The 21,806-nt window shown below is 60.3% G+C and overlaps 1 protein-coding gene across 1 annotated transcript in view; it reads right to left on the reverse strand.

The window, feature by feature from the left end:
* ABCA3 (ATP binding cassette subfamily A member 3) overlaps positions 1–21,806 on the reverse strand; it is a 30,939-nt gene that overhangs the window by 1,428 nt on the left and 7,705 nt on the right. Inside the window, exons 4-28 of the mRNA XM_058680351.1 lie at positions 21,539–21,803; positions 20,974–21,101; positions 20,507–20,672; positions 17,341–17,600; positions 16,134–16,250; positions 15,763–15,883; positions 13,991–14,164; positions 12,733–12,914; positions 10,618–10,758; positions 10,170–10,299; positions 9,481–9,635; positions 9,128–9,283; positions 8,694–8,904; positions 8,262–8,412; positions 7,589–7,687; positions 6,820–7,006; positions 5,630–5,933; positions 4,745–5,018; positions 3,837–4,041; positions 3,433–3,652; positions 3,097–3,255; positions 2,282–2,454; positions 1,705–1,833; positions 1,424–1,618; positions 400–587 (exon numbers count right to left, since the gene is read on the reverse strand). Of these exons, the coding sequence (XP_058536334.1) occupies positions 400–587; positions 1,424–1,618; positions 1,705–1,833; positions 2,282–2,454; positions 3,097–3,255; positions 3,433–3,652; positions 3,837–4,041; positions 4,745–5,018; positions 5,630–5,933; positions 6,820–7,006; positions 7,589–7,687; positions 8,262–8,412; positions 8,694–8,904; positions 9,128–9,283; positions 9,481–9,635; positions 10,170–10,299; positions 10,618–10,758; positions 12,733–12,914; positions 13,991–14,164; positions 15,763–15,883; positions 16,134–16,250; positions 17,341–17,600; positions 20,507–20,672; positions 20,974–21,101; positions 21,539–21,803 (4,490 nt within the window). The remainder of the gene's footprint in view (positions 1–399; positions 588–1,423; positions 1,619–1,704; positions 1,834–2,281; positions 2,455–3,096; positions 3,256–3,432; positions 3,653–3,836; positions 4,042–4,744; positions 5,019–5,629; positions 5,934–6,819; positions 7,007–7,588; positions 7,688–8,261; positions 8,413–8,693; positions 8,905–9,127; positions 9,284–9,480; positions 9,636–10,169; positions 10,300–10,617; positions 10,759–12,732; positions 12,915–13,990; positions 14,165–15,762; positions 15,884–16,133; positions 16,251–17,340; positions 17,601–20,506; positions 20,673–20,973; positions 21,102–21,538; positions 21,804–21,806) is intronic.

Here is a 21,806-nt window from a genome sequence, read left to right on the forward strand (position 1 = left end):
GAAGCGACAGGTACAGGGTCAGGCTGACAGCAAGAGGCTTCCCAGGTCCCGCTGCCCAGTGACGGCCAGGGGAGAGGCCCTCGAGGGAGCAGGAGTGCCCCCATATACACTGGCCTTGCCTCTGTCGGGACAGGCTCTGAATCCTGGCCTTGCCTGGACCATGCTGCCCAATCCCTGCCCAGTCCTAGGGCTGTGGGCTCAGGCAACTGGCCTGCTGTAGTGCTGAGCAGGACCCGGCTGGGTGGGTCAGGGAGGCCGAGGGGGACCTGGCCCCAGCCAGCTGGGCCAGGGCAGCTGAGGGGGAGGCCAGTTCTAGCCAGGTGGGCCAGGGTAGCTGAGGGGGACCCTGGCTTCAGCCAGGTGGCCCGAGGCCAGGGGTGAGGCTGACACGGGTCGCACCTGTACGTCCTGACCAGCTTGTCAGCATGTGGCTCCAGAAGCAGGCCCCGCAGCGTGTTTTCCACACAGGTCCCGATATGGCGCTCAGGGATGCCGCGGAGCCGAGCATACATGACCAGCATCTCCCGGCCGGTCATGTGGTCTAGCAGGGCATCAAACTGGGGGCAGTAGCCAATCCGTTGCCGCACCTGGGGTTAGGATACAGCCCCAGAGGGAGCGGGTCAGAAGGAAGCCATCCTTGGGAGGGTGTTTCTCATGTGTCTAGGGTTGCTGGTGGGAGAGCTGGGCAGAGGCCCTGGACACCAAGACCCGGCTGGTGCAGGGAGGCTCCCCGCCAGCAGAGGGGGCCAGCGAGCAGAGCTGCCCACTGAGGCCTCCAGCACTTGCTTCAAAGGGAGCATGCTCAGTTCCCCATTCTCTCTCTTGCAGAACCCAAGGGTGCTGTGGCTAGCCACCCACTGATACCCGCAACAGTGGCTCTTGGCCTTCTGCGCGTTCTAACCGCTTCCTATCAGTCTGTGGGATGGTTCCCTCCAGGGACTGTGGATCTCATGAGCAGCCCTGCCTGCAGCCTCAGAGCCCAGTCCTGGTAGGCCTGGTAGGCCTGGGCCTGAGGCCCTCCTCCAGAAGGGCCTGAGGGTGTGTGCACACCAGGGGGACCTGCAGCCACCTCCTGGTCACAGGAACCTTGCTGTGCCTTCCCCCTCTTGTACCCTGGGCCAAGCGGCAGGATGCCTTCCCAGGCCAACCTCAGCCTGCGTACTCAGCCCAGTATGGGGACCTGGTGCCGAGCCCTGGTCTCTTGTTTGACCTCTTCGCCACACTCACTCATCCTGCCTGGATGCAAGGTGGCCACTGCAGCAGAACTGGACATGCCTTCCTTTTAGGCCAGCCTCTTCTGTTCTCCCCACCTGCTGGGGTGCAGTCCCACCAGCCATCACTGCTGACCATGCCTGCCAGGAGCCAGAGAGCCCTGCCCCCCGCCTTGTCTGTGCTTGCCCCGCAGGGCTGCCTTGCACCCCACCTTCCCAATGTCAGAGCGGATGCTGTGACCCCCGACAAAGGCGTCCCCAGCAGTGATGGACTCCTCCCCGGTCAGCATCTTGAACGTGGTGGTTTTCCCAGCCCCATTGAAGCCAAGCAGGCCAAAGCACTCCCCCCTCTGGACCGCAAGGGAGATCCTGTCCACGGCGAGAAGGGGCGTCCGCTGGTCATACACCTGCAGGAATACCCATGGTCAGCCTGCGGTGAACAGGCCCCGGGGTCAGGCGGGGACAGGAAGAGGCAGGACGGGCCTCGCGTCACCTTGGACAGCTCCTTGATGACAAGTGGTGCGTCCAGCAGGGGGTCTGGGCTGGGGGCCAGGACCCGGTTCCTCTCATTAGCCACGTCTTGGTCCTCAGGGAGCAGCGCGGTCTGGGCGCACAGCTCTGCCTGGTTGTTCGAGACCCAGACGGCACCGGTGAATCCCAGCCTAGGTCCCTCTTTGGAGGGAGAAGGGGCAGGGCTGGGGGTCGACCTGGAGTGGGCTGCTGGAATGGAGATCTTTGAGGCGCTCCCTCCCAACCTCACCCCAGCTCAGGCCCTGCAGGCAGGAAGCAAGGAGGGGTCTCCTGGGCTAGATTTGGCACCCCCAGGAAACACGAACCTTGAGGCCTCAGGAAGGCCACGGCCCTGTGTCTGAGGGCAGGGACACAGACCATCTCACTGGGTCCTGCTGAGTACTAATTCAGGCCCCCAAGGCTGACTGCAGTGACGGGTCTGGGGGACAGGGGACAGTCCCTGGGGGCAACAGGAGTCGGGACCTGGTTGGGGATGGGGACGCTCAGACGAAGCACATGGGGCTTGTGGCCAGCGTCCCGAGCTCCTGGCGGCCACTCACCAGAGTCCGCCTTCTCCGCAAGGCACACACGGCGCTCCTCAGCCTCTGCAGCAGGTTGGTCTCGATGAGGAAGAGCAGGCTGAGGTAGAAACACCCCGAGGCGGCCATGGAGGTCGCGAACCTGCCGACCCCCGGGGCACTCCACGCGTAGAAGTTCTCCTGGTACACAATGTCTGTGGGGAGCACAGGAGATGTGGGCCCCACTCCACACCCTGTGTCCATCCGTGCCTCCCACCCACACTTCCTGGGGGCCTGGCCACGTGGGGTGCCTCTCATCACATGCGTCCACTCACACACCCGCTTTCTCTGGCCGGGCACCGTGTGCAGCGACGGCTCAGAGCAGGGGACAGCACACAAACACCAATGGCTGACCCAGTCCTTGGAGGAGCGACAGACACAGGACTGGGCTTGCCGAGGCTGCCCAGGGGGCTGCCATCTGACATGCCATGGAGACATGGTCCCACAGGTGCAGGGCCAAGTCCCACCCCCTCATCTGTGACTTGTAAGGTCAGTTAAGACTCTTAGGTGACAGGTGTTCTTGTGGGAACAGAGCGAGATCGGAGACGCAGACCTGAGAAAGGGGTCACATGAAGACAGAAGGACACGGCCCCGTCGGGGTGGTCCAGAGCTCCCTGAAGGTGCAACGGGTCCGTCCCTAATTACCCCTTGAGCCTGGACCCCTGAATGCCTCAGGACACAGGGACAGGTGGACAGAGCAGAAGCCACACCAGGACACAGCATGGAAAGCCGGCCGCTTGGAAGGCCAGCAGGGGAGCCCTGGGCTGTGGCCGCTGTGGCCAGCACGGGACACTCACTGTACTTTTTGCAGTAGTGGGCAGCGATCTCTGAGGATGTGCAGTAGCGCTGGGTTTCGTAGTTCTCGTAGAGGTTGCTGACCGCCATCCCCAGGCAGTGGTTGGGCAGCACCAGGAAAACATGATCCAGTGTTCTAGAAAGTTCTTCTAGCTTTACCGCTGTGGTGAGGAGACACAGACAGACACAGGCAGCAAAGTGCCAGTCAGGGACCTCCCAGGCTAGGGACTGGTCCCCACTAGCAGGCCTAGCGAGACGGCAGCTCACAGGTGTCCCTGGCTGGCTCTGTCGTCACCGCACAGGGCAGGGGTGCCCTGGGGAGGGCTGTGTGCTCCCACCTGGGATGCGCATGATGGTAACCATGAGGAAGGTGGCGATGCCCGACAGGATGTTGACGATGGTCAAGCGGGTGTAGGCGGTGGCCGCGCTGGAGAAGAGGCAGCTCAGGAGATACATGAGGGGAACAATGGCCCAGCCGTACAGCAACAGCAGCAGCAGCGTGTCAGCCGCCCGGCCGTCCCACGCGAAGGCACGCACATCAAAGGCCCGGAACACCGCCTGCCCATGGCACACAGCGGTCAGGGAAGGGGCTGCCCGTCGGGCCCCGCCCCATTGGCTGCTCTTGGCCCTGGCTCCTGGCGGAGCGCTAGCTCAGACGTCCCATCTGGCTCCAGGTCTGTGCAGGTCTCCTTAGGGTGAACCCCCACCCCCTGTGACCTGCGGGAGGGACTCCCTGACTCACAAGCAGCAGCAGGCTAGGGACCAGGAAGGAAATGAGGTCCCACAGCAGAGCCGAGAGCCAGTAGGTAGCCACGTGGACTCCGCTCACAAACTGGACGTGCTTGGCCTGCACAGCCCTCTCACTGACCGCCAGGATGGAGAATGTGCTGGCCAGGAAGGCCATGGCAAAGAGCAGATTGAGGGCGATGTCGAAGCCCTTCCGGCCCCTAGGGGTACAGAGCACAGGATGGCTAGGTAAAGACCAGGGTCGCCCTCACCCCAAATCCTAGGGTGGTTCAAGCCTGCAGTGCAGCAGCCACACCACTACAGGGGGCTGAGGAAGCAAAGCTGGAGCCAGGAAGGTCTTCACACCAGGGAAGGCCTTTCCTGGGCACTTTCTGTCCCCACTGATCCCCACAGCCGCATCCCATGGCCAGACCCACCAGGGGACTCCTGCATAGCCAGAGGGACTAAGCCCAGCAGGTCCTGAGTTCCACTTCCAGAACGTTCACTGAATACGCCCATCAGTCCCTGAGCGAGATTTTAAGTGGGCAAGTTCCACGCTAACTCATTCATATCTGTTAAAGCCACTAAAGCCAAACAGAAAAATTAAACAATCTTTGCTCTGGCTCACTGTCCCCTGCCTAGCTCCACCCTGGGGCCGACCCTACAGCTCAGGTGGCTACTGTTGCTCTGAATTTCCACAGAGCCCCCAGCACTTCAACTGACGCTGCTGGAAACTTGGAGTCGCCCAAATGCGGTCAAAACCCCCTGGAGACAGGTGAGCAGGGCCTCTCCAGTGGGGAGGGTCGGCAGGGGACCCAGATACTGCAGGGCTTTGGGGGGCAGAAACCCTTGTGTTTGCAGGCCCCTGGCAGTGCCAGCCAGGTGGGCAGGCAATCGCAGGGAGGGAGCGTGGACTGCACGTACTCGCTGAACTGGTCCTTGGCGGCCTGCAGGGCGCTCCGGGGCTGGGGGTAGTTGGAGACCACGATGGAGGCCCGGGGGCCGCACAGAAGCCGGAACAGCAGGTTGTCTGCGACGGTCAGAGCGGTGGCCGGGGAATGGTACGCTTGGTTGTTGAACAGGGCGGTGACCACCATCCGCTCCCCCACATCTCTGAAGGACGTGGCCACCAGGCACCGCTCGTTAAAGCCGCCCCCCTCCACTGAGGCCCTGAAAATAAGGAACTCCTCCAGGTCACCTGAGGAGCAACAGCCAAGTCAGGAGGTGCTGGGACCAGCAAGGGCACAGTACCACCTCATTGTGCGGCTTGAGGGCCCGGCGTGGGCAGGGCCCAGTTAGGGCCCAGTTAGGGCCTCACTGCATGGCTCAGGGGGCCGTTGCGGGCAGGGTCCAGCTGGGGCTTTTCCCTGGTCACCAGTGCCTGCAGCAATGCCTGCGGCGCTGAGCTGCCCCAGCAGGCAGCCAAGGACATCTTGAGCTCTGCCAAGGTCTCAGCGTCTGCTGAACCTCCACCGTATTGCTCAGGAGGTAGGCAGTGAGCTGTGGAACTTCCATCCTGTTCCATCAGAGCCCTGCTTGTTCTTGGCCCTGGGGCACCTCTGAGCCCAGCTGCCGGTGGACAAGCTGCCCCTCGGAGGGGGCTGTGGCCAGGAAGGGCACAGCAAGGAGTCAAGTCCAGGGCCATGGAATGTCTTGCTTTCATCCCAAAAGTCACACTTCCAGGAGTGAACATTCCCGGGGAGGCCTCACCAAGGGCACATCCTTTGACTTAGGGTGCCACCCCCCTTTCCCAGGGGGACATCTGCAGCATCCGGAGCCTGTGTGCACTGTCTGTCCCCTGCGCCTTACCCAGCACCTCTCGGGGCTCCTGTCCTTCAGCCTGCAGCATGTCCTTCAGATGCTCCGACAGCTGCTGGCCCAGCCTGGAGGCCCCAGGGGCAGAGAAGGGCACGGCGGTGCGGCCGTACTCGCTGAGGGTCAGCTGCAGCAGGGGGTCATCCAAGATCTCGGAAGAATAGTTAATGGCCAGAAGGGCCAAGGTGACAACCGTCAGGGGCACGAGGACCTGGGTGGCCAGCATCTTCCACTCCCGCCAGCTGTAGGTGGCTTTCTTCAGGAACATGGCCCAGAACTGCTGCCAGTGCAGAGCCATCTGTGCGGAAGACACAGAACCCAGTGTTTGAGCTCACCTGCCCCACGTGGTACCTCCAGCCACACTGAGAATCATTAGGGCCTCCAGAAGGGCCTGCAGGAGCTCAGCAGCTGGCACTCGGGCTTCTGGGGCTCAGCACAGCTGGGGAATTAGGGCAGACGTGGGCTGCTCCCAGGATAGTTGTGGGAGTGCCTAAGACACCCTCCCTTCCCCTTGCTGCTGGCTGCAGAACCCAGGTGGACCAACCTCCCCAGCCACCTTCCTGGACCCTTAACAGTTCGCAACTCTGGACGGCTTCGGGGCTGGGGTCAGGTGCCCAGGGTCAGGCCGTCTGACGAACAGACCCCTAAATGGCATTGGGGTCCAGGGTCGGGTGCCCAGGGTCAGGCCACCTGGCGAACAGACCCCTAAATGGCATTGGGGCCCAGGGTCGGGTGCCCAGGGTCAGGTGCCCAGGGTCAGGCCACCTGGCGAGTAGACCCCAGAGATGCCACAGGAAGACCACTCGACTTTGGCCAGGGGCCTTAGTCTCCTGCCCACGAAGCAAAAACTGGACCATCTGCCAGTTGGCTGAGCTGCCAAGGTCGCACAGGCACAGGGCTGGGCATGGGCTGACCTCAGAAGCAAAGGTTCCATCAGACCTGAGCACTCATGTCAGGGCCTTGGGGAATATCAACGGCTCTGCTAAAACCCGAGAGTCTGCAGGGGGCTGTGGCAGGGAATACACCTCCGCACAGGGGCAGGGGAAGGTTAGGCGATCCCCCTCTGCTGCTGGCAAGCACTCCCGAAACCCACATCTCCTTTCAAGGAGCCCTCCCGACCATGAGCGGCTGGGAAGGCAGAGATCTTCACACCAGCCCCGTGCAGCCCGGCATGGAGCTCCTACCCCGCTGTTGAGCTTGACCATGGCGGGCTCCTCCTCGATGAGGGTGCCCACGCCGTCCGTTGGGTCCAAGAGCCCACACAGGTTGCTGTCCAGAGCCCAGTCACTGGCCCTCCTCTCGTGCTGGTACTGCAGGGCAGGAAGCTGGACAGCCTGGATGTCCATGCTGCTGTCTACCAGCTTGCCGACCCTGTGATGGACACACACAGGCATCGCTGTAGTCCAGCCCCTCTGCCCAGGCAGGGGCAGGGACAGGCCTGAGGTCAGAGGGCCTGAAGGAGAACCACCATCAGTGGACTCATGGGCTTGTCTGTCCATCTGTGAGCCTGGCTGCCCACTCATTCAGCAGGAACACCAGCTGGGCACAGCTGGATGAGCCCGGGGAGGGGGCGCAGGGCATGGGGCGGCACCGAAGAGGGCTCATCACTCAGCCAGCCCTGGTGGTGGGAGATGTGGGTCTGGAGCACTCACTGCCAAGGGCAGGGGGACAGTAGGAGCGGGCACTGAGGTGGCAAGGACAGTAGGTGCCAGGCTGGTGCCACACGGAGGCCTGAGAACCCCTGACCCTTGGTCCCCATGGTCAGGGCTTTCCTGGGGCTGCCCCTGCCATGCCCTTGTTATGCAGGCTGCCCCTGAGACTGCAAGGTTCTTAGGGACAAGGCTACCATGGGGCCATCTCTCCTGGGATCTTACTCGCTGGAGCAGATGGACTTTCTGAGGTTACTGGACCCATGACAATTGAGCAGCAGCTCACTGCTTTTGGCGTACTGACCGGAGGAAGACCTCTTCCATAGTGGTGACGGACGCCCCGAAGCTGGCGATGCCCAGCTCCTTCTGCCGCTTCTCCAACTTGCCAAAGAGACTTTCAAACCTGAGGAAGAGACCCAAAGTGAAGAGGGCCTCTCTCAGGCCTTGGTGGTTCATCCAGAGAATCCTCTTCTTGTATGTGTGGGGAGGGGTGCAGGACAGCCCTAAAATGCCATTCAAAGACAACTACAGAAGGTCCGGCTCAAATGGCTCCCTGTGTGTTTTTCTATATAGCTACTTGAGCGTCACACCGACACCGGCACAGGAAGGGACACCCCTTTCTTTGTAACCTCCTGGGAGGTTACACAGGTTGCTGTCCAGAGCCCAGTCACTGGCCCTCCTCTCATGCTGGTACTGCAGGGCAGGAAGCTTTGTAATCTCCCGGTGCTTGTGGAGAACAGACATGGGACAGCACAGGCCCTGTCCATACCCTGGTGACGACACAGACGAGCGGCTCCCCCAGCGCAGCAGGAGCATGGAAAGGCGGCAGCCAGGCCTGGAGAGCTCTGGGCTCCTCCGAATGAGCCAGCTCTGGCCAGGAGGCCGGGCACGCTGGCCCCAGCAAGGAAGCTGACTGGGGTCTCAGTGTCTGGCCTGACAGGCGAGGTGGGTGGCCGGGAGCCTTCCTGGGCGGGTACCTGTGTGTGCTCTCCTTGGGGAGGACGAAGGAGAGCTCGGCGCCCGCGTTGCTCTGCAGCGTGGCATTGGGGATGTGCTGATACACCAGCTGCATGACGCTGGCAGGGTTGCAGTGCGGCTCCTTCACCAACGTCATGTGGTACCCAGCGCCTAGGACATGCAGCTAGCGTGAGGCTCTGGGGTGCCCCACTCCTCCCAGCCACACTGGGGTCTCTGGGTAGGTGCAAGGAAAAGAGGCTGGCCAGTTAGGGGTGGAGGGCACCGGAGCAGGGAGCCTGGGGGAGACCTCTCATGGTCCGACCTCAGGGCCTTTCCTGAACATCAGCAAGGAGCAGTGGCCTGAGCACAGCAGGCCAGCGGCACTGACCACACGCTAGGCGGCAGGAGGACTGCCCACCCCTCGCCTGCCCTCCCCCCTCACTCGTGCTCACCATATTTCTGCTTGAGGAACAGTGGGGACCCACAGCACTGCAGCTCCCCCTTGGCCATGATGGCGATGCGGTCCCCCAGCAGGTCGGCCTCGTCCATGAAGTGGGTGGTCAGCAGGATGGTGCGGTCAGTTTTCTGCTGCTGCAGCAGGTCCCAGACAGCCCTCCTGGAGATGGCGTCCATGCCTGAGGTGGGCTCGTCCAGCATCAGCACCTGGGCATGGGAAGCAGGTGCAGAGACCCTAGGCCCAGGCTGGCTGGCCGCTTCCTTGAGCTGGACCAAGTTTGGCATCCTGCACACGTGGAGCCCTGTCCCTTGGAGCCCACGATGACGGTATCTAGGGCTCAGATGTCTGAGTCATCGCGAAAGCCAAGAAGAGCTACAGCCGCTGTGCCTGCGCCCTCCTGCCCAGTGCACCTGCCCTGGGGCCCCGTACCTTGGAGCCCGCGATGAGGGCGATGCCGATGGACAGCTTGCGCTTCATCCCCCCACTCAGCAGCTTGCACCGGGTGTGGCGCTTGTCCTCCAGGCCGAGCGCATGCAGCATCTGCTTGACCTCCTCGGGGCACTTGTGGCGCGACAAGCCTTTCAGCTGAGACCACAGCAACCAGAGAGATGAGGCAGGCAGTGTGGTGAGGCCAGCCCTATCCCAGCAGTGTCCCGGCCGATGGAGTTTGTCTCACACCCCCATCGTCCCAGCTCCTGAAACAGCTCTCGGCAGGCCCTGGAGGTCTTCCGCCCAGGAAAGCCGAGTCCACCAGCCAAGAGGCCCCCGCCCCTATGGCTCACCTGAGCATAAAAGGAAAGATGTTCGGCCACCGTGAGGTTGTCAAACAGGATGTCATGCTGTGGGCACAGGCCCAGGCTCTTGCGGATACAAGCCATGTCCTGGGAGATCTCGTAGCCGCGGATGTATGCCTGTCCACTGGTAGGGGGAAAGAGACCTGGACCCAAGCAGAAGGTGCCCCAGCAGCGTGAGGATCCTACGTATCAGAGCCGGCAGGGCCTGCCCCAGTCATGCCACATGGGTGACCCTCCTCACCCCGCTGTCCACCAGGTTGGGCTGTCGGGGGCCTGCTGAGGGACAGGGACACAGCCTCATGACCAGGGTATCCCAGCTGGCTAAGGACGAGAAGCCCAGAGTGTCAGCTATCTCAGGTGTGCAGCCCTGGCCCCAGAGCTGAGCCAGGGCCGCTCGCTGAGGGCTCTGGCACTTGGAGTGATGTGGGGAAGCCTTGACGGGGAGGACAGTGTGACAGGCCAGGGCACTGGCCAGGATGAGACCGACATGGAGTGCGCCTGCTCCTGTCTGGCTTCAGTTGACCCCACTGGGCTGGGGTATTCACCAAGCAAGGGAGGGGTAAAGGTCGCCATGTAGCCCCCTGGGCTCGGGGACTGGAGCTCACCCCTGGTGGGCTAGGAGCTGTGGCAGAGAGCAGGGCTGGTGCTGAGCAAGGGTGCACAAAGCCGCCCCTCACCTGTGAGCATGGACAGGGTGGTGGTCTTGCCCGCGCCGTTGTGGCCCAGTAGGACAGTGATCTGCCCCTCGTACAGGTTCAGGCTCAGGTCTCTGACAGCTGCTCTGTCCTTGTGCCCCACTTGGAACACCTGTGGGAAAGGCAGAGGTTGCCCTGGACTCCCAGGGCCCCTGGGGCTCAGGCTGCTGTCCGCTACCTCCCACGGCTGTCTCTGGCCACTCCCAGCTCCCATGTGAGTGTCCCTGGGGGGGCCGGAGGACAAGGTGTCCAGGACAGCTAGGCAGGAAGAGCTATGTGTGCTGTCCCACACCAGGCACAGCCGACAGGGACACGGGGGCTGTGCCCACAGAAGCAGGCAGAGCAGCTGAGGGGTGCTGCCCTCGCTCCCCCGACGCTGGAGAGGCAGCAGGGTACCCGGAAGTGGCCTGGCCTCACGGGCACGTGGTACCTTGGACAGATGCTTGATCTTGATGCCGGCCAGCAGGGCCTCGGGCTCGGCCTCGCAGTGCTCTGTGGGGATGCCCTTCTCGGGGTCGGCGTCCTCCTCCTTCCCCGTGGCTGTCCTGGGGCTCGCGCACCAGTATGAGGGCTGTGTGGGGACAGCTGTGTCACTTTCTAGGTGATGAACAAGCCAATGAGTAGACACATGCGGAGTGCCCACCACATCCTGGCCTGCTGGGGAAGTAGAGGGGGAGCCAATCCCAGCCCACTCCCAATTTGGAGCCTCACATTTCTGGGCTGGAAGGTTGATGCAAGAATCACGTGCAGGCTTGCATGTGACACTGAGGAAAAGGGGTGCCCAGGAGAGCAGCCCAGTCTCAGTGCCTCCCACATGCCTCACCGCTCAAGCTGCACTTGGACCTGGACCCGAAGATCAGGGAGAGGATGCTGCCTCTGCCCTGGGCAGAGGCACACCAGCGTCTCTACACATGGGTGGTGCATGGTGGCGGGTGAGCCGGGGCAGGCGGTGGGGGCCGGCTGGCGTATTCAGCTCTGTCGCTGGTGCCCATGTCAGCTTATTCCGCTGGGGACACAGGTCCCACACACACAGCGACCCTGAATTCAGAGTATGCTTCACGTTACCAAACGCCATGGTTCGGCTGCGACATTTTTCTGAATGGTAAAGAAATGGGTGCCTCTGGTCACCTGGGGGTTGAGGCACCAGTGTGATGCTGTCTGTCCAATCCAAGCATGGAGGGAGTGAAAGGGGAGGAGTTAAACACGCTGGGGAGCGCACCTGAGAGGGACGACTAGAAGCCACCATAATGACCTGGATCCCCCAAAAGGTGTACACTTAGATATACAAATCTACTTAAAAACAAATGCTAAAAAACAAAACAAAACAGACACTGGTGCTGCCACGCAGCAAGCTAAATAAAGTGCCTTCCGAAAAGCTGGATCCGGTCCCAGTACAAAAGAGGTGGACCTTATTTATCTGAAAGGCAGAGTCAAAGAGAGCAAAAGAAGTGAGAGACGGTCCGCTGGTACGCTCTCCAAATGGCCCCAACAACAGGCTGCTCCCTGCTGACGCAGCTTCCCACGGTGCTCCTGGCAAGGCAGGAGACAGCCGGGGTTGGCCCTGCACCCACACGGCTGGCCTGGAGGCTTCAGCCTGAGCCCTGACTGTTGAAGTCATCTGGAGAATGGCCAGCAGCTGGAAGATGTCTGTCACTCTGCCTTTCAAATAAATAAAAACAATCTTCTTTCGTTCATTTGTTTTAAAGGTTTATTTATTTTTATTGGAAAGGCAGATATATAGAGAGGAAGAGAGACAGAGAGGAAGATCTTCTGATCATTGATTCACTCCCCAGGCAGCCGCAAAGGCCAGTGCTGAGCCGATCCAAAGTCAGGAGCCAGGAGCCTCTTTGGGTGCAGGGTCCCAAGGCTTTGGGTTGTCCTCAACTATTTTCCCAGGCCATAAGCAGGGAGCTGGATGGGAAGCAGGGCTGCCGGGATTAGAACTGGCGCCCAAATGGGATCCCGGTGCATTCAAGGCAAGGACTTTAGCCACTAGGCTATCGTGCCGGGCCCAAAACCAATCTTAAATATACAAACAGAACAGCATTCATATGTATGCTCAGACAAAACCCTACAGCCATATTATAAATACTCATACATATATTTCAAGCAGTTAAGAAATGTTATTAGTTTCAGGTGTATGTCAAGCATTTTTTTTTAACAGTACAACCCCACCTTTGTAAAATGAATGCAGCCCAGGCCCATGTGGCACCCAGGTGCCCGTAGTGTCACCCCTCAGGACGGGACGCCCTCCGTGCTCCGGCCATGTGCAGCCATTCATACCGGAAGCTGCATGGTTTTGTGGGTGGAAAACCCTGTGAGATACGCTTCCTGGGCAAGGAGACGGCATGGGGCAGCAGGCGCCACGGGCGTCGGTCTGTGGTTTCCTCCCACAGCTGGGTTGCTGTGAGTCCTCTCCTTGGGCACCTGCCGCCCACTGCCCTGGATGCAGGGCAGGGCTTTCTCTCCCAGCCCATGTAGGTGCCACATGGCAGGGGTTTACAGGGGATCCAGGGAACCTCAGCCTGGAGGCACAGGCACTCACCATGATGAAGAAGTACCATGGCTGGGGCATGCCGAACTGCCCAGGGAAGACGGCCTCCACGTACCAGGTGACCAGGCCATAGAGCACGGAGTCCAGCAGCAGCATTCCCAGCACTTGCCCAAAGCAGAAGTCGTCGTCCACACTGACTGGGCTCAGGAGGTCTCGCCACTGGATGCCTGTGCCTGCAAAGTACCAGGCAGAAACCCCACATGGCCGGATGTCACAGGCATCTCCTCCCCCCGCCCCCGTCACTGTGAAGGCAGCCTGACCCTGGCCTGACAGCTTTCTAACAAGTCTGGGAACTTTCTCCACATCTTCAGGACAACAAAAAATCCCAAGCTACCCGCCAGCCGAAGCTCATTACTGATGAGACACATTCAAACTTAACTGATATCACACATATACACATAGCATCAACACGTATGTGTGGAAAGACATACACACAGTATACAACCAATATGTACAAACACAGATACATAAAACCACACGCAGGAACACATGCACACATGTAAAAAGAGCGACCTAAAGGAGCTCGCTCTGATGGGCCGAGGTTGCAGCCCCTAAGGTGTCCGGGATCGGTGTGTCCCGCCTGTCCTGGGCCAGCTCGAGGACCCTGGACCCTGATGGACATGGTAGCTCTCCAGTCATGTCAGTGTCTACATTCAGACAAGTTTGTCTGCTTAAGGAAACTCACAACAGAACTTTGGAGTGCAGACGAACAGTCCTCTTTGGAAACAGCTTTTTACAAAGTATTTGAGGCACCAATGCTGTGGCCTAGTGGGCAGTCACTGCCTGTGGCGCCGGTTCAAGTCCCGGCTGCTCCACCTCTGATCCAGCTCCCTGCTTGTGGCCTGGGAAGGCAGCGGGGGTCGGCTCCAGTCGTTGGGACCCTGCAGCAGTGTGGGAGCCCATAAGAAGCTCCTGGCTCCTGGCTTTGGATCAGCTCAGCTCTGTCCGTCTGGCCACGTGGGGAGTGAAGCAAAGGGAAGACCAACCTCTCTCTTTCAAATCAATAAATAAATCTGAACAAAGATCTTTGGACAGACACGGTTGCTACCACACAGTCACCCTTTGCCCTCTGAGCTCAGGGCCTTTGACCCACACCCCTCGGCTTCTGCAGCCTCCAGGACCACCCAGGACCAAAGCTCCTGCCGCTGGCCTGCACAGCCCTTGCACCTGCTTAGTCCCTGAGCTGGCTGTGCCCATTGGCCGCTGCTAGTGGCACTGCCCTCAAGGGAATGCAGCAGACGACACTCACCTTTGGCTTCAAATTTGCCTATGAGCTGGGCTCCCATTGCCATGGCCACGTTGGACAGGAGGCAGGAGAGCAGCTTCTGGCCCCGCGTCATCCAGTTGTACCGAGGGGCCACGAAGAAGTACGGGACGTAGGTGAAGAAGTAGAGGAAGCCTCCCACGGCGGCCGCCATGTTGGCTGTGGGTGAGAGGGGGCAGCTGTGGACGGCTCGCAGGGCAGTGTGCAGTGTGGGTGCTCATGGCCGCAGCGTGCATGACCCAAGCTTCACTCCGGGAGATCCAGGATCAGCCTGCAGCCTCCTGTCTTCTTGAGGCAAACACCCGCACACAGCTGCCTGGAGCCACACAGAAGTATCAGGAGCACCTGCTGCCTCCCTGCCATCACCACACATCCTAGGGCTCCTCCTTCACCTCTCATCTGGCTTCATGGCTTCTACTCATGCACTGAGTGCCCACCTGGGCCAGGCACCAGGCTGGGCATTCGGGAGACCCCTGTCCAGCTCCACATATGCATCAGGGGACGCCCTGGACATGGGGAGGGCCCAGCTGGGCCCACTGCGCAGACAATGCCAAAGGTGGGGAGAATGTGACATTTCATGCTTCCCGCTAACACATGGGAAACACAGCTGGCTTATGGTGGTTACTCCTTAGATTCAAAGCATCTTAGGTTTGCTTATATTCACCTATCAGATTAAATATACACAGATACACGCGTCTGTAAAATTCATGTAAGCAAACCCTTTGGGACCAGCACTGTGGCTTGGCAGTTTGAGCTACCTCCTCGCAAAGCTGGCCTCCCAAGTGGGTATGGGTTCAAGTCCTGGCTGCACCAATTCTAAGCTGCCTGGGAAGCAGCAGAGGATGGCCCAAATGCCTGGGCTCAAGCCACCCATGGATGGAATTCCTACTTCCTGGCTTTGGCCCAGCCTAGCTCTGGCCGTCGGAGTCATCTGGGGAGTAAACCAGAAGATGGAAAATCTGTCTCTCTGCATCTCTCTCTCTGACTTTCAGACAGATGGAGAGGTGCTGTGGCATCCTTGCTTTTTTAAGGACACAAAGGGTCTTAGAACCACAGGGTCTGGGCGTGTAGCTGGAATGCAATCTGTCCCTCCTGCTCCAGTGACTGGCCACGTGGCAGGGACGAGTCCAGGGAGGGTGGCAGGGCCACAGACATGGGGGGCAGAGAGGAACCAGTCTGAGAACTAGGCTCTAGTGACAGGCCCTGAAGGGCAGACATACTCCACACGGGAGGGAGGCTCTGCTGGCCGAGGGTCTGACTGCCGGGCCAGCAGGCTCAGCTGCAGCCCGAACCCTGGGGGGGCATCATCAGGCACGGTGCAATCCAAGGGAGTCAGCATGAACGAAAAGGAGCCAAGATGGACCCAGCACGGCCCAGCTGCGGCCCAGCTGCGACCCAGCGAGCTCAGGACTGGACAGGCATCCCCACGGCCGTGTTCACGGAGCATGGCTCACAGCAGCTAACTCATGGACAGCCGGGTACTGTGGGCTGTCCTTCAGGCCTGGAAGGGCAGGGGGTCTGCACACACAGCACTGGTAAATTGGGAGTCACCACAGGACAGACGAGCTCCTGGGCCAGCAGAGCCAGCACACAGGTATCCTGCACCCCGACTCTGCACCCCCGCCAGGCCGTGGGCTCTGCGTCTTCCTCCTACTTCTCAGGCTCCGGGGGTTCCATCGCTGGCCTGCCCCTCTAAGCCCCCACACTCAGTGCTGGGGACCTGAGCACACCCGCCCACTTGCCCTCTGCCCACTGACCTTTACTGAAGAAGGTGCTGACCATGAAGCTGAAGCAGATGGAGGAGATGGCGAAACATAGCAGGAAGGCTAGCACCAGTGAAGGGTCGCTGCTGGTCAGCACGGCCACACCCTTCTTCACCTGCAGAGGCCAGCTGAGTGTCAGTGGGGGGGGGGGCAAGAAAGCGGGTATGGACCAGGAGGAGCCCCATTATGGAGGATGCTGCTTGGAGTGGCAGCCCAGTGGGAAGCTCCGGTCTCTCCCCAAGCCTGAACTGGGGGCCACAGGACACCACACTGGGCCCAAGCAGGCATCCTGCCACTCTGATGGCCACACCAGCTTACCTAGCACAGGCTGCTGCTGGGAACAGTCCCGGGTGGGGCACACTCACCCTGATACAGAAGAGCAGGGTCATGAGGGAGACCACGACCAGCAGGACGAGGAAGAACACGAGGAACCATGCGCTCCAGTGCAGCCAGCTGTCCAGCCCCAGCATGCGCATGTACTCCTGTGGGGAGAGCCTCACATCACACCTGCACAGCTGGGTCCTGCACACCTGTACTGCAGGCTGCGGGGCACTGGGCAGCAAGGCTGAGACTGGGGTCTGCCCGTCGGGCAGCTCTCAGCTCCCACAGAAGGAATCCGGCCTCACCCTGGTCCCATGGGCTGCCCATGCCTGCTGAGATTGACGGAAAGACGTCAATGGCTTCTCACACAATCATTGCCCCTGACAGCCTGCCCTGCCCCATGTCAGACAGACCTGACTGCCCCACGACAGCCTGCCCTGCTGGGCTCACCTGTGGGTCCCTCCGAGAGCCACCGCACAGTCTGTCCTACCTAGCGCGATGCTGGGCTAACTCAGTGCAGCTCTGTAAGGGATTCCAGCAGGTGCCCCTTCCCTGCCACTCGCTCAGTCTCATGCCTGACTGATGGAAGCAGCATGACTGATGATATTCTCAAGGTCACTTCAATGGGCACTTCCAGAGGAGGAAGGCGGACAACGGAATTGACCCTATTTTGGTACAAAGACTCTTGAAACTCCTGGCTGGATTTTTCACGACACGCATCTCCTAGGAGACCTGATGATGTCTCATGTGACCTCATGGCGACCCTTCACATAAGGCCTCACTCCCCGTGACCCGACACCAGGGTCTGCCAACACAGCAGAAGTGCTCAGGCTACACACAATGCTAGTTACTCCCTATTCCGCGCCTGTGCGCACTGCTATCGCCAAGGGCTGGGCTGTCAACAGTAACATTAGAGTCACGTGCCTGCTATGACATTCTAGTCATGTTCCTTTGGGACATCTCACTGGGCCAGGCCTCCTGCGCGCGTACAGAGTCCCTCGTACTGCACAACATGGCCCAATGGCCACCTTCCCCCGGGGTGTACCGCATACCAAACTGGACGCCTTGTCCAGATTTGAAAATCGAGGCACCAGGCTGACATCAGAGAAGCCTCAAGATGAGCTGGGTGCCACGAAGCTGTGGGCGTGGGCCAACAACAGGGCAGCCTTGAAACACGCACAGCTTCCAGGGGCATGAGGACACAACCGCCTGCCTCCCTTGCTGGCCTCGCCCCACGGAGCCCCAGGTCACCTTCAGCTTGTGCTGCTTCTCCTGCACCAGGGCCCGGACGATGGTGAGGGAGGCGTAGGTGAAGCTAAGCATGAGCAGCAGGGGCAGCTGGTACTGGATGGCCACCAGGAAGGGGTCCTGGATGAAGGGTGGGTACGGGAACCTCTTGACAACCACCGTGAGCTTCTGGAAGAGCTGGTGTGCGGATGCGTTGGCGTGATACTGCATGATGGCTCGGTCCACTGCGTGCTGGACAGCCAGGAAGCCCTCCCGGATGTACCCTGGGGACAGAGCAGACGACACTGGCATTGGGAGAGCTGCTAGCACCCAACTGGACTGGGCCTCCCTGAGAGCCATGGAGGACTTCACCCGCTGCCACCCACTGCGCCCAGGGGTGCTCTGGGCTGCCCAGGTGCCTCATGGGAGGAGGGAGGAGACACATCACACACCCACACATCCACGGCAACTGAGACAGGGCTGTGATCTACACACTACACAGAAATCACACGCCTGATCACGCTTTAAAAATGCTTTCAGAGGAACTGGATGGCCTAAACAAAGTGGGTGGGACTTAAATAAGCAAACAAGAATGAGGCCGAACATACACCGGGAAGGAGGTGGCAAGTTGAGTTAGGGGAAAGAGAGACAAGAGATGGGCCTGAGAAGCAGCCAATCCCTAGCACCCCATAAAAGTCTGGGTGCTTAAAGAAAAAAAAGCCAGCAGCCAGGGGCACAGAAGCACTTCGCAAAGCTGAGGAGTCGGGACTCCATGAGCTTCCTGCTGCTGTGACAAGGCCCCGCCCACAGCAGGTGGAATCAGCAGGCACTCTACGGATCACAGAGGCTGGGGTCCCTCAGAGAATACACAGAGTTACACTCAGCTGGCTGCAGGGCTACGTCCCTCCGGCAGGACAGGGGAGGATCTGCTCAGAGGCTGCCCAGCCCTTGGCTCAGGCAAAGCTAACTTGGCAGCACCCCCCCGAGGCCTGCTTCTGGGCCCAGCCATAAGGCCTCAGGAGTGGGTGGCATGGGACCCTCTGTTACCAAGCACAGAAACACTCAGAATAGTCTAAGTCTCCTCCAGGAAAGAGGACAGCCACAAGGCCCACTCCGCTGGCCGGGGGCTCCCATGGGTGCACCTTTCTGCCCACTTAGGCTCAGTCTTCTTAATCTGCAATCGCAGTAGCACCTGCTGTGTGCGCGTGAGGGCCAGACTGGATAGCGTAACATCCCCATCAGGCAGAGGGGGCCGCTGTGGCCCAGGCAGTTGTAGTGCAGTGGAGGAGGGGTGTGCTCGAGCCTGGGGCCCTCCTGGATGCAGCCTGGCTGCCACAGGCTCCCATGCCACACTCTCAGCAGGCAGTAGGGATGTGGTCAGCCCGGCCCTCTGGGGAGGTGTTTGTGGTATCAAGAGAAAGCACAGGGAACAGCCCCGTGCCAGGGATCTCCCCTCCTTTCGGACTACTCCGCTGAGGGCTGCATTCACAGCAGGGACATTAATGGGGTCTGAGATGTGGACGGGGCGGGGGACAGGCAGGGGCAAGAATGGGCCTGGATTTGAATGGGTGCCTGCTGCCACGCCAGAGTCCTCCTCCCCACCGGACACCTGCCCACCTGCTGTCACCGCCATCCTGTTTGCTGCTGAAATCGTGGTGAGTGAGGCCTTGCTCTCATCCGGCAGGCTGCTGAGACCTGTCTGTCTCCGCCTTGGAGATCTTCCCTTGGCTTCTAAGCTGGGGACACTGTCCTCAGAGCCATGGGAGGGCACCGAGGAGCTGCAGCCCTGCTGGGCTCGGGAGCCAGTGCACCCCACTGACAGCCGCTACCCTTTCTCCTGAGCCCCAGCTTTGGGGAACTGTCCAGAGGCATCTCACTCTTGCCACCAGGCCTGGATCGCCTCGGGTCCCCCTCAGGACGTGGGATCTTGCCCGCCGGCTCCTACACTGGGGCAGACCTGTCCTGATGCTGTCCCCTCCATCCCTCTTCCCCGCCTGCTGCTCACGGTTTCAGCATCCTGGGCTCTGCAGGTATCTGTGCTTCTCCACTGACACCCTGAATGGGCGGGCCCTTCTGCTGCCAGCCCCGTGGAACGCCCTGCTGCTCTCCAGTGTCGGGCAGCTGGCCTCGGTCCCCAGGGCCATGTCTTCCTGGCTCTCCTGAGCTTGGTTGCCAGATACACCCACGCTTCAGAGGCAGCCAAGACAAGCACTGGTGGGGTATCTGACAAGCCAAGATCCAGCCTCCATACAAGGTGTGCTCAGTGGGTTAAGCCACAGATTACAGAGCTTCAAACGCCCATGGAGCCCTATGGAGGAGGCCGAGCAGACAGAAATGCAAAGCCAAGCCCATAAGACTCTGCAGGCCCAAGTGTCTTAAAGCATCAGATGTGGGGGGCTGGCACTGTAGAGCCAACTCAAGCCTGCACCTGCAATGCCAGCAGTCTACACGGACACAGGTTCAAGGCCTGGCTGCTGCTCCACTTCTGATCCAGCTCCCTGTTAATGTGCAGGGGAAGATAGCGGAAGAGAGCTCCAGGGTTTGAGCCCCTGTACCCACATGGCAGACTCAGCTTCTGGGATTGGACCGACCCAGTCGTGTTCATTGTGGCCGTATGGGGAATGAATGAGTGGATGGAGGATCTCTGTCTCTGTCTCACCCTCTCTCTGTAATGGCGACTTTCAAATTAGTAAATCATAAAGAGCAAAACAAAAAGCTCCTGAGGGCCCAGCGCAATAGCCTAGCAGCTAATGTCCTCTCCTTGAACGCGCCGGGATCCCATCTGGGCGCTGGTTCTAATCCCAGCAGCTCTACTTCCCATCCAGCTCCCTGCTTGTGGCCTGGGAAAGCAGTGGAGGACGGCCCAAAGCCTTGGGACCCAGAACCCGTGGGAGACCTGGAAGAAGTTCCTGGCTCCTGGCTTTGGATCGGCTCAGCTCCAGCCATGTGGCAATCATTGGAAGATCTTCCTTTCTGTCTCTCCTCCTCTCTATATATCTGCATTTCCAATAAATATAAATAATTCTCAAAAAAAAAAAACCATTAAGAAGTCTTACTCTAGGGGACAGCCAGGACTCTGAGTTTGTGATATTTTGTCCTCCTCCTCCAAACAGGAAGACAAATGTGCCTGACAACCACTTCAGGGCAGTGCCAGGCCCTCTCCCTCCCGCGGCCACGGGGTGCTCCTCACCGGGCTCTCCGCCGTCGGGGGACGAAGGCTCCCTTGGTCCTGGGTTCGGGAAGAGCGGAAAAAGGGAGGTGGTATGCCAGCCCTCAGTCTCCTTGAGGAGGAAGGAGCCCGACTGGGTCCAAATGTAATTCCTCCGCGTGTAACTGAAGCGCAGGTGGTATTTCACCTGTGGAGACCGAGAGCAGCGATGGAGGTGGGGAACATCGCCCAGGGTGACCACGTGGTCACTGCCCGACTCACCACTCCCTCACCCCAGGAACAGCTCGGGAACGCAGAGAGCTGTGTGCAGGGGCAGCACCTTCAGGCTGAGCAGCTGCCCTTGGGCAAGACGCCCGCATGCACCATGTGCACAGAGGTGGACGGAAACCAATGGCCTTTAGGGGTTAGTTGAGCTGCCAGGGAGGAAGGAGGCTAACGGGGATCCTCAGCAGCAAGCGCAGCCAGGGGCGGTGCAGTGCCAGGCTCACCGCCAGGGGCAGGGGGTCTGTGCTGTGACTGAACTCGTGCTCGAACACCACGGCGGCCAGCACGTTGGAAGAGCGGTTGTCGTACCGGATGTAGTCCTCGAAGTGCTTGTCCGAGGGAAAGCCGCGAACTGCAGAGACAGCGTGGCAGCCCATGGTCCTCCAGCCCCTGCCCCGCCCCATGCACACGAGGAACCTGGGAGACCCGGTCACCTGCGGACAAGGATTCGCTAGGGCCCCAGAAACCTCTCCTGAGACAGGAAATGGCTTGCATCTCGGGCAGGGGGACAGACGACCTCTGAACCCTAACTCTTCTCAAAGCCACCAGAGACACTCCGGGAAGAGGCTTCACGATGCAGCAGTTTTCCGGGGCCACGGGGTGGTGCGCACTGTCCCTGAAGCTCTTGTCAGCTGGGTCCCCGAGCTAGGCACTGCTCATACTGTCCCACATATTACTTTACTAGGCCCCACCAGCTCCAGGCAGGGGCTGGCCAGCACCCCCAACTCGGGGGGCCTGGCGGTCCTCGGTGACACAGCCGGCAGGGGAGCCCCCGGCCCGCGGTCTCACCTCTCATGTTGATCAGCAGCGCTCTCCTGGCCGATTCAGTGACGGTTCTGGCGGCATCACTGTGGGAAGGCACGTAGGCGAGCTCCCAGGTGCCCCCTGGCGGAGGGAAAGTGAAGAACAGGGGCAGCTCCTGGATGGACTGCTCCGGGTAGACGGTGGCATTGGGCACGTTTTCCGACTGGATCTTCAAGCGCAGCCAAATCAGGATCCCAGAAAACAGCAATGGCAGGAGAAGCTCCAGGGCCGTCACCAGAACCTTCCGCTTCTG

Source organism: Ochotona princeps, chromosome 24 (genome assembly GCF_030435755.1).
Source record: "Ochotona princeps isolate mOchPri1 chromosome 24, mOchPri1.hap1, whole genome shotgun sequence".
Taxonomy (NCBI): domain Eukaryota; kingdom Metazoa; phylum Chordata; class Mammalia; order Lagomorpha; family Ochotonidae; genus Ochotona; species Ochotona princeps.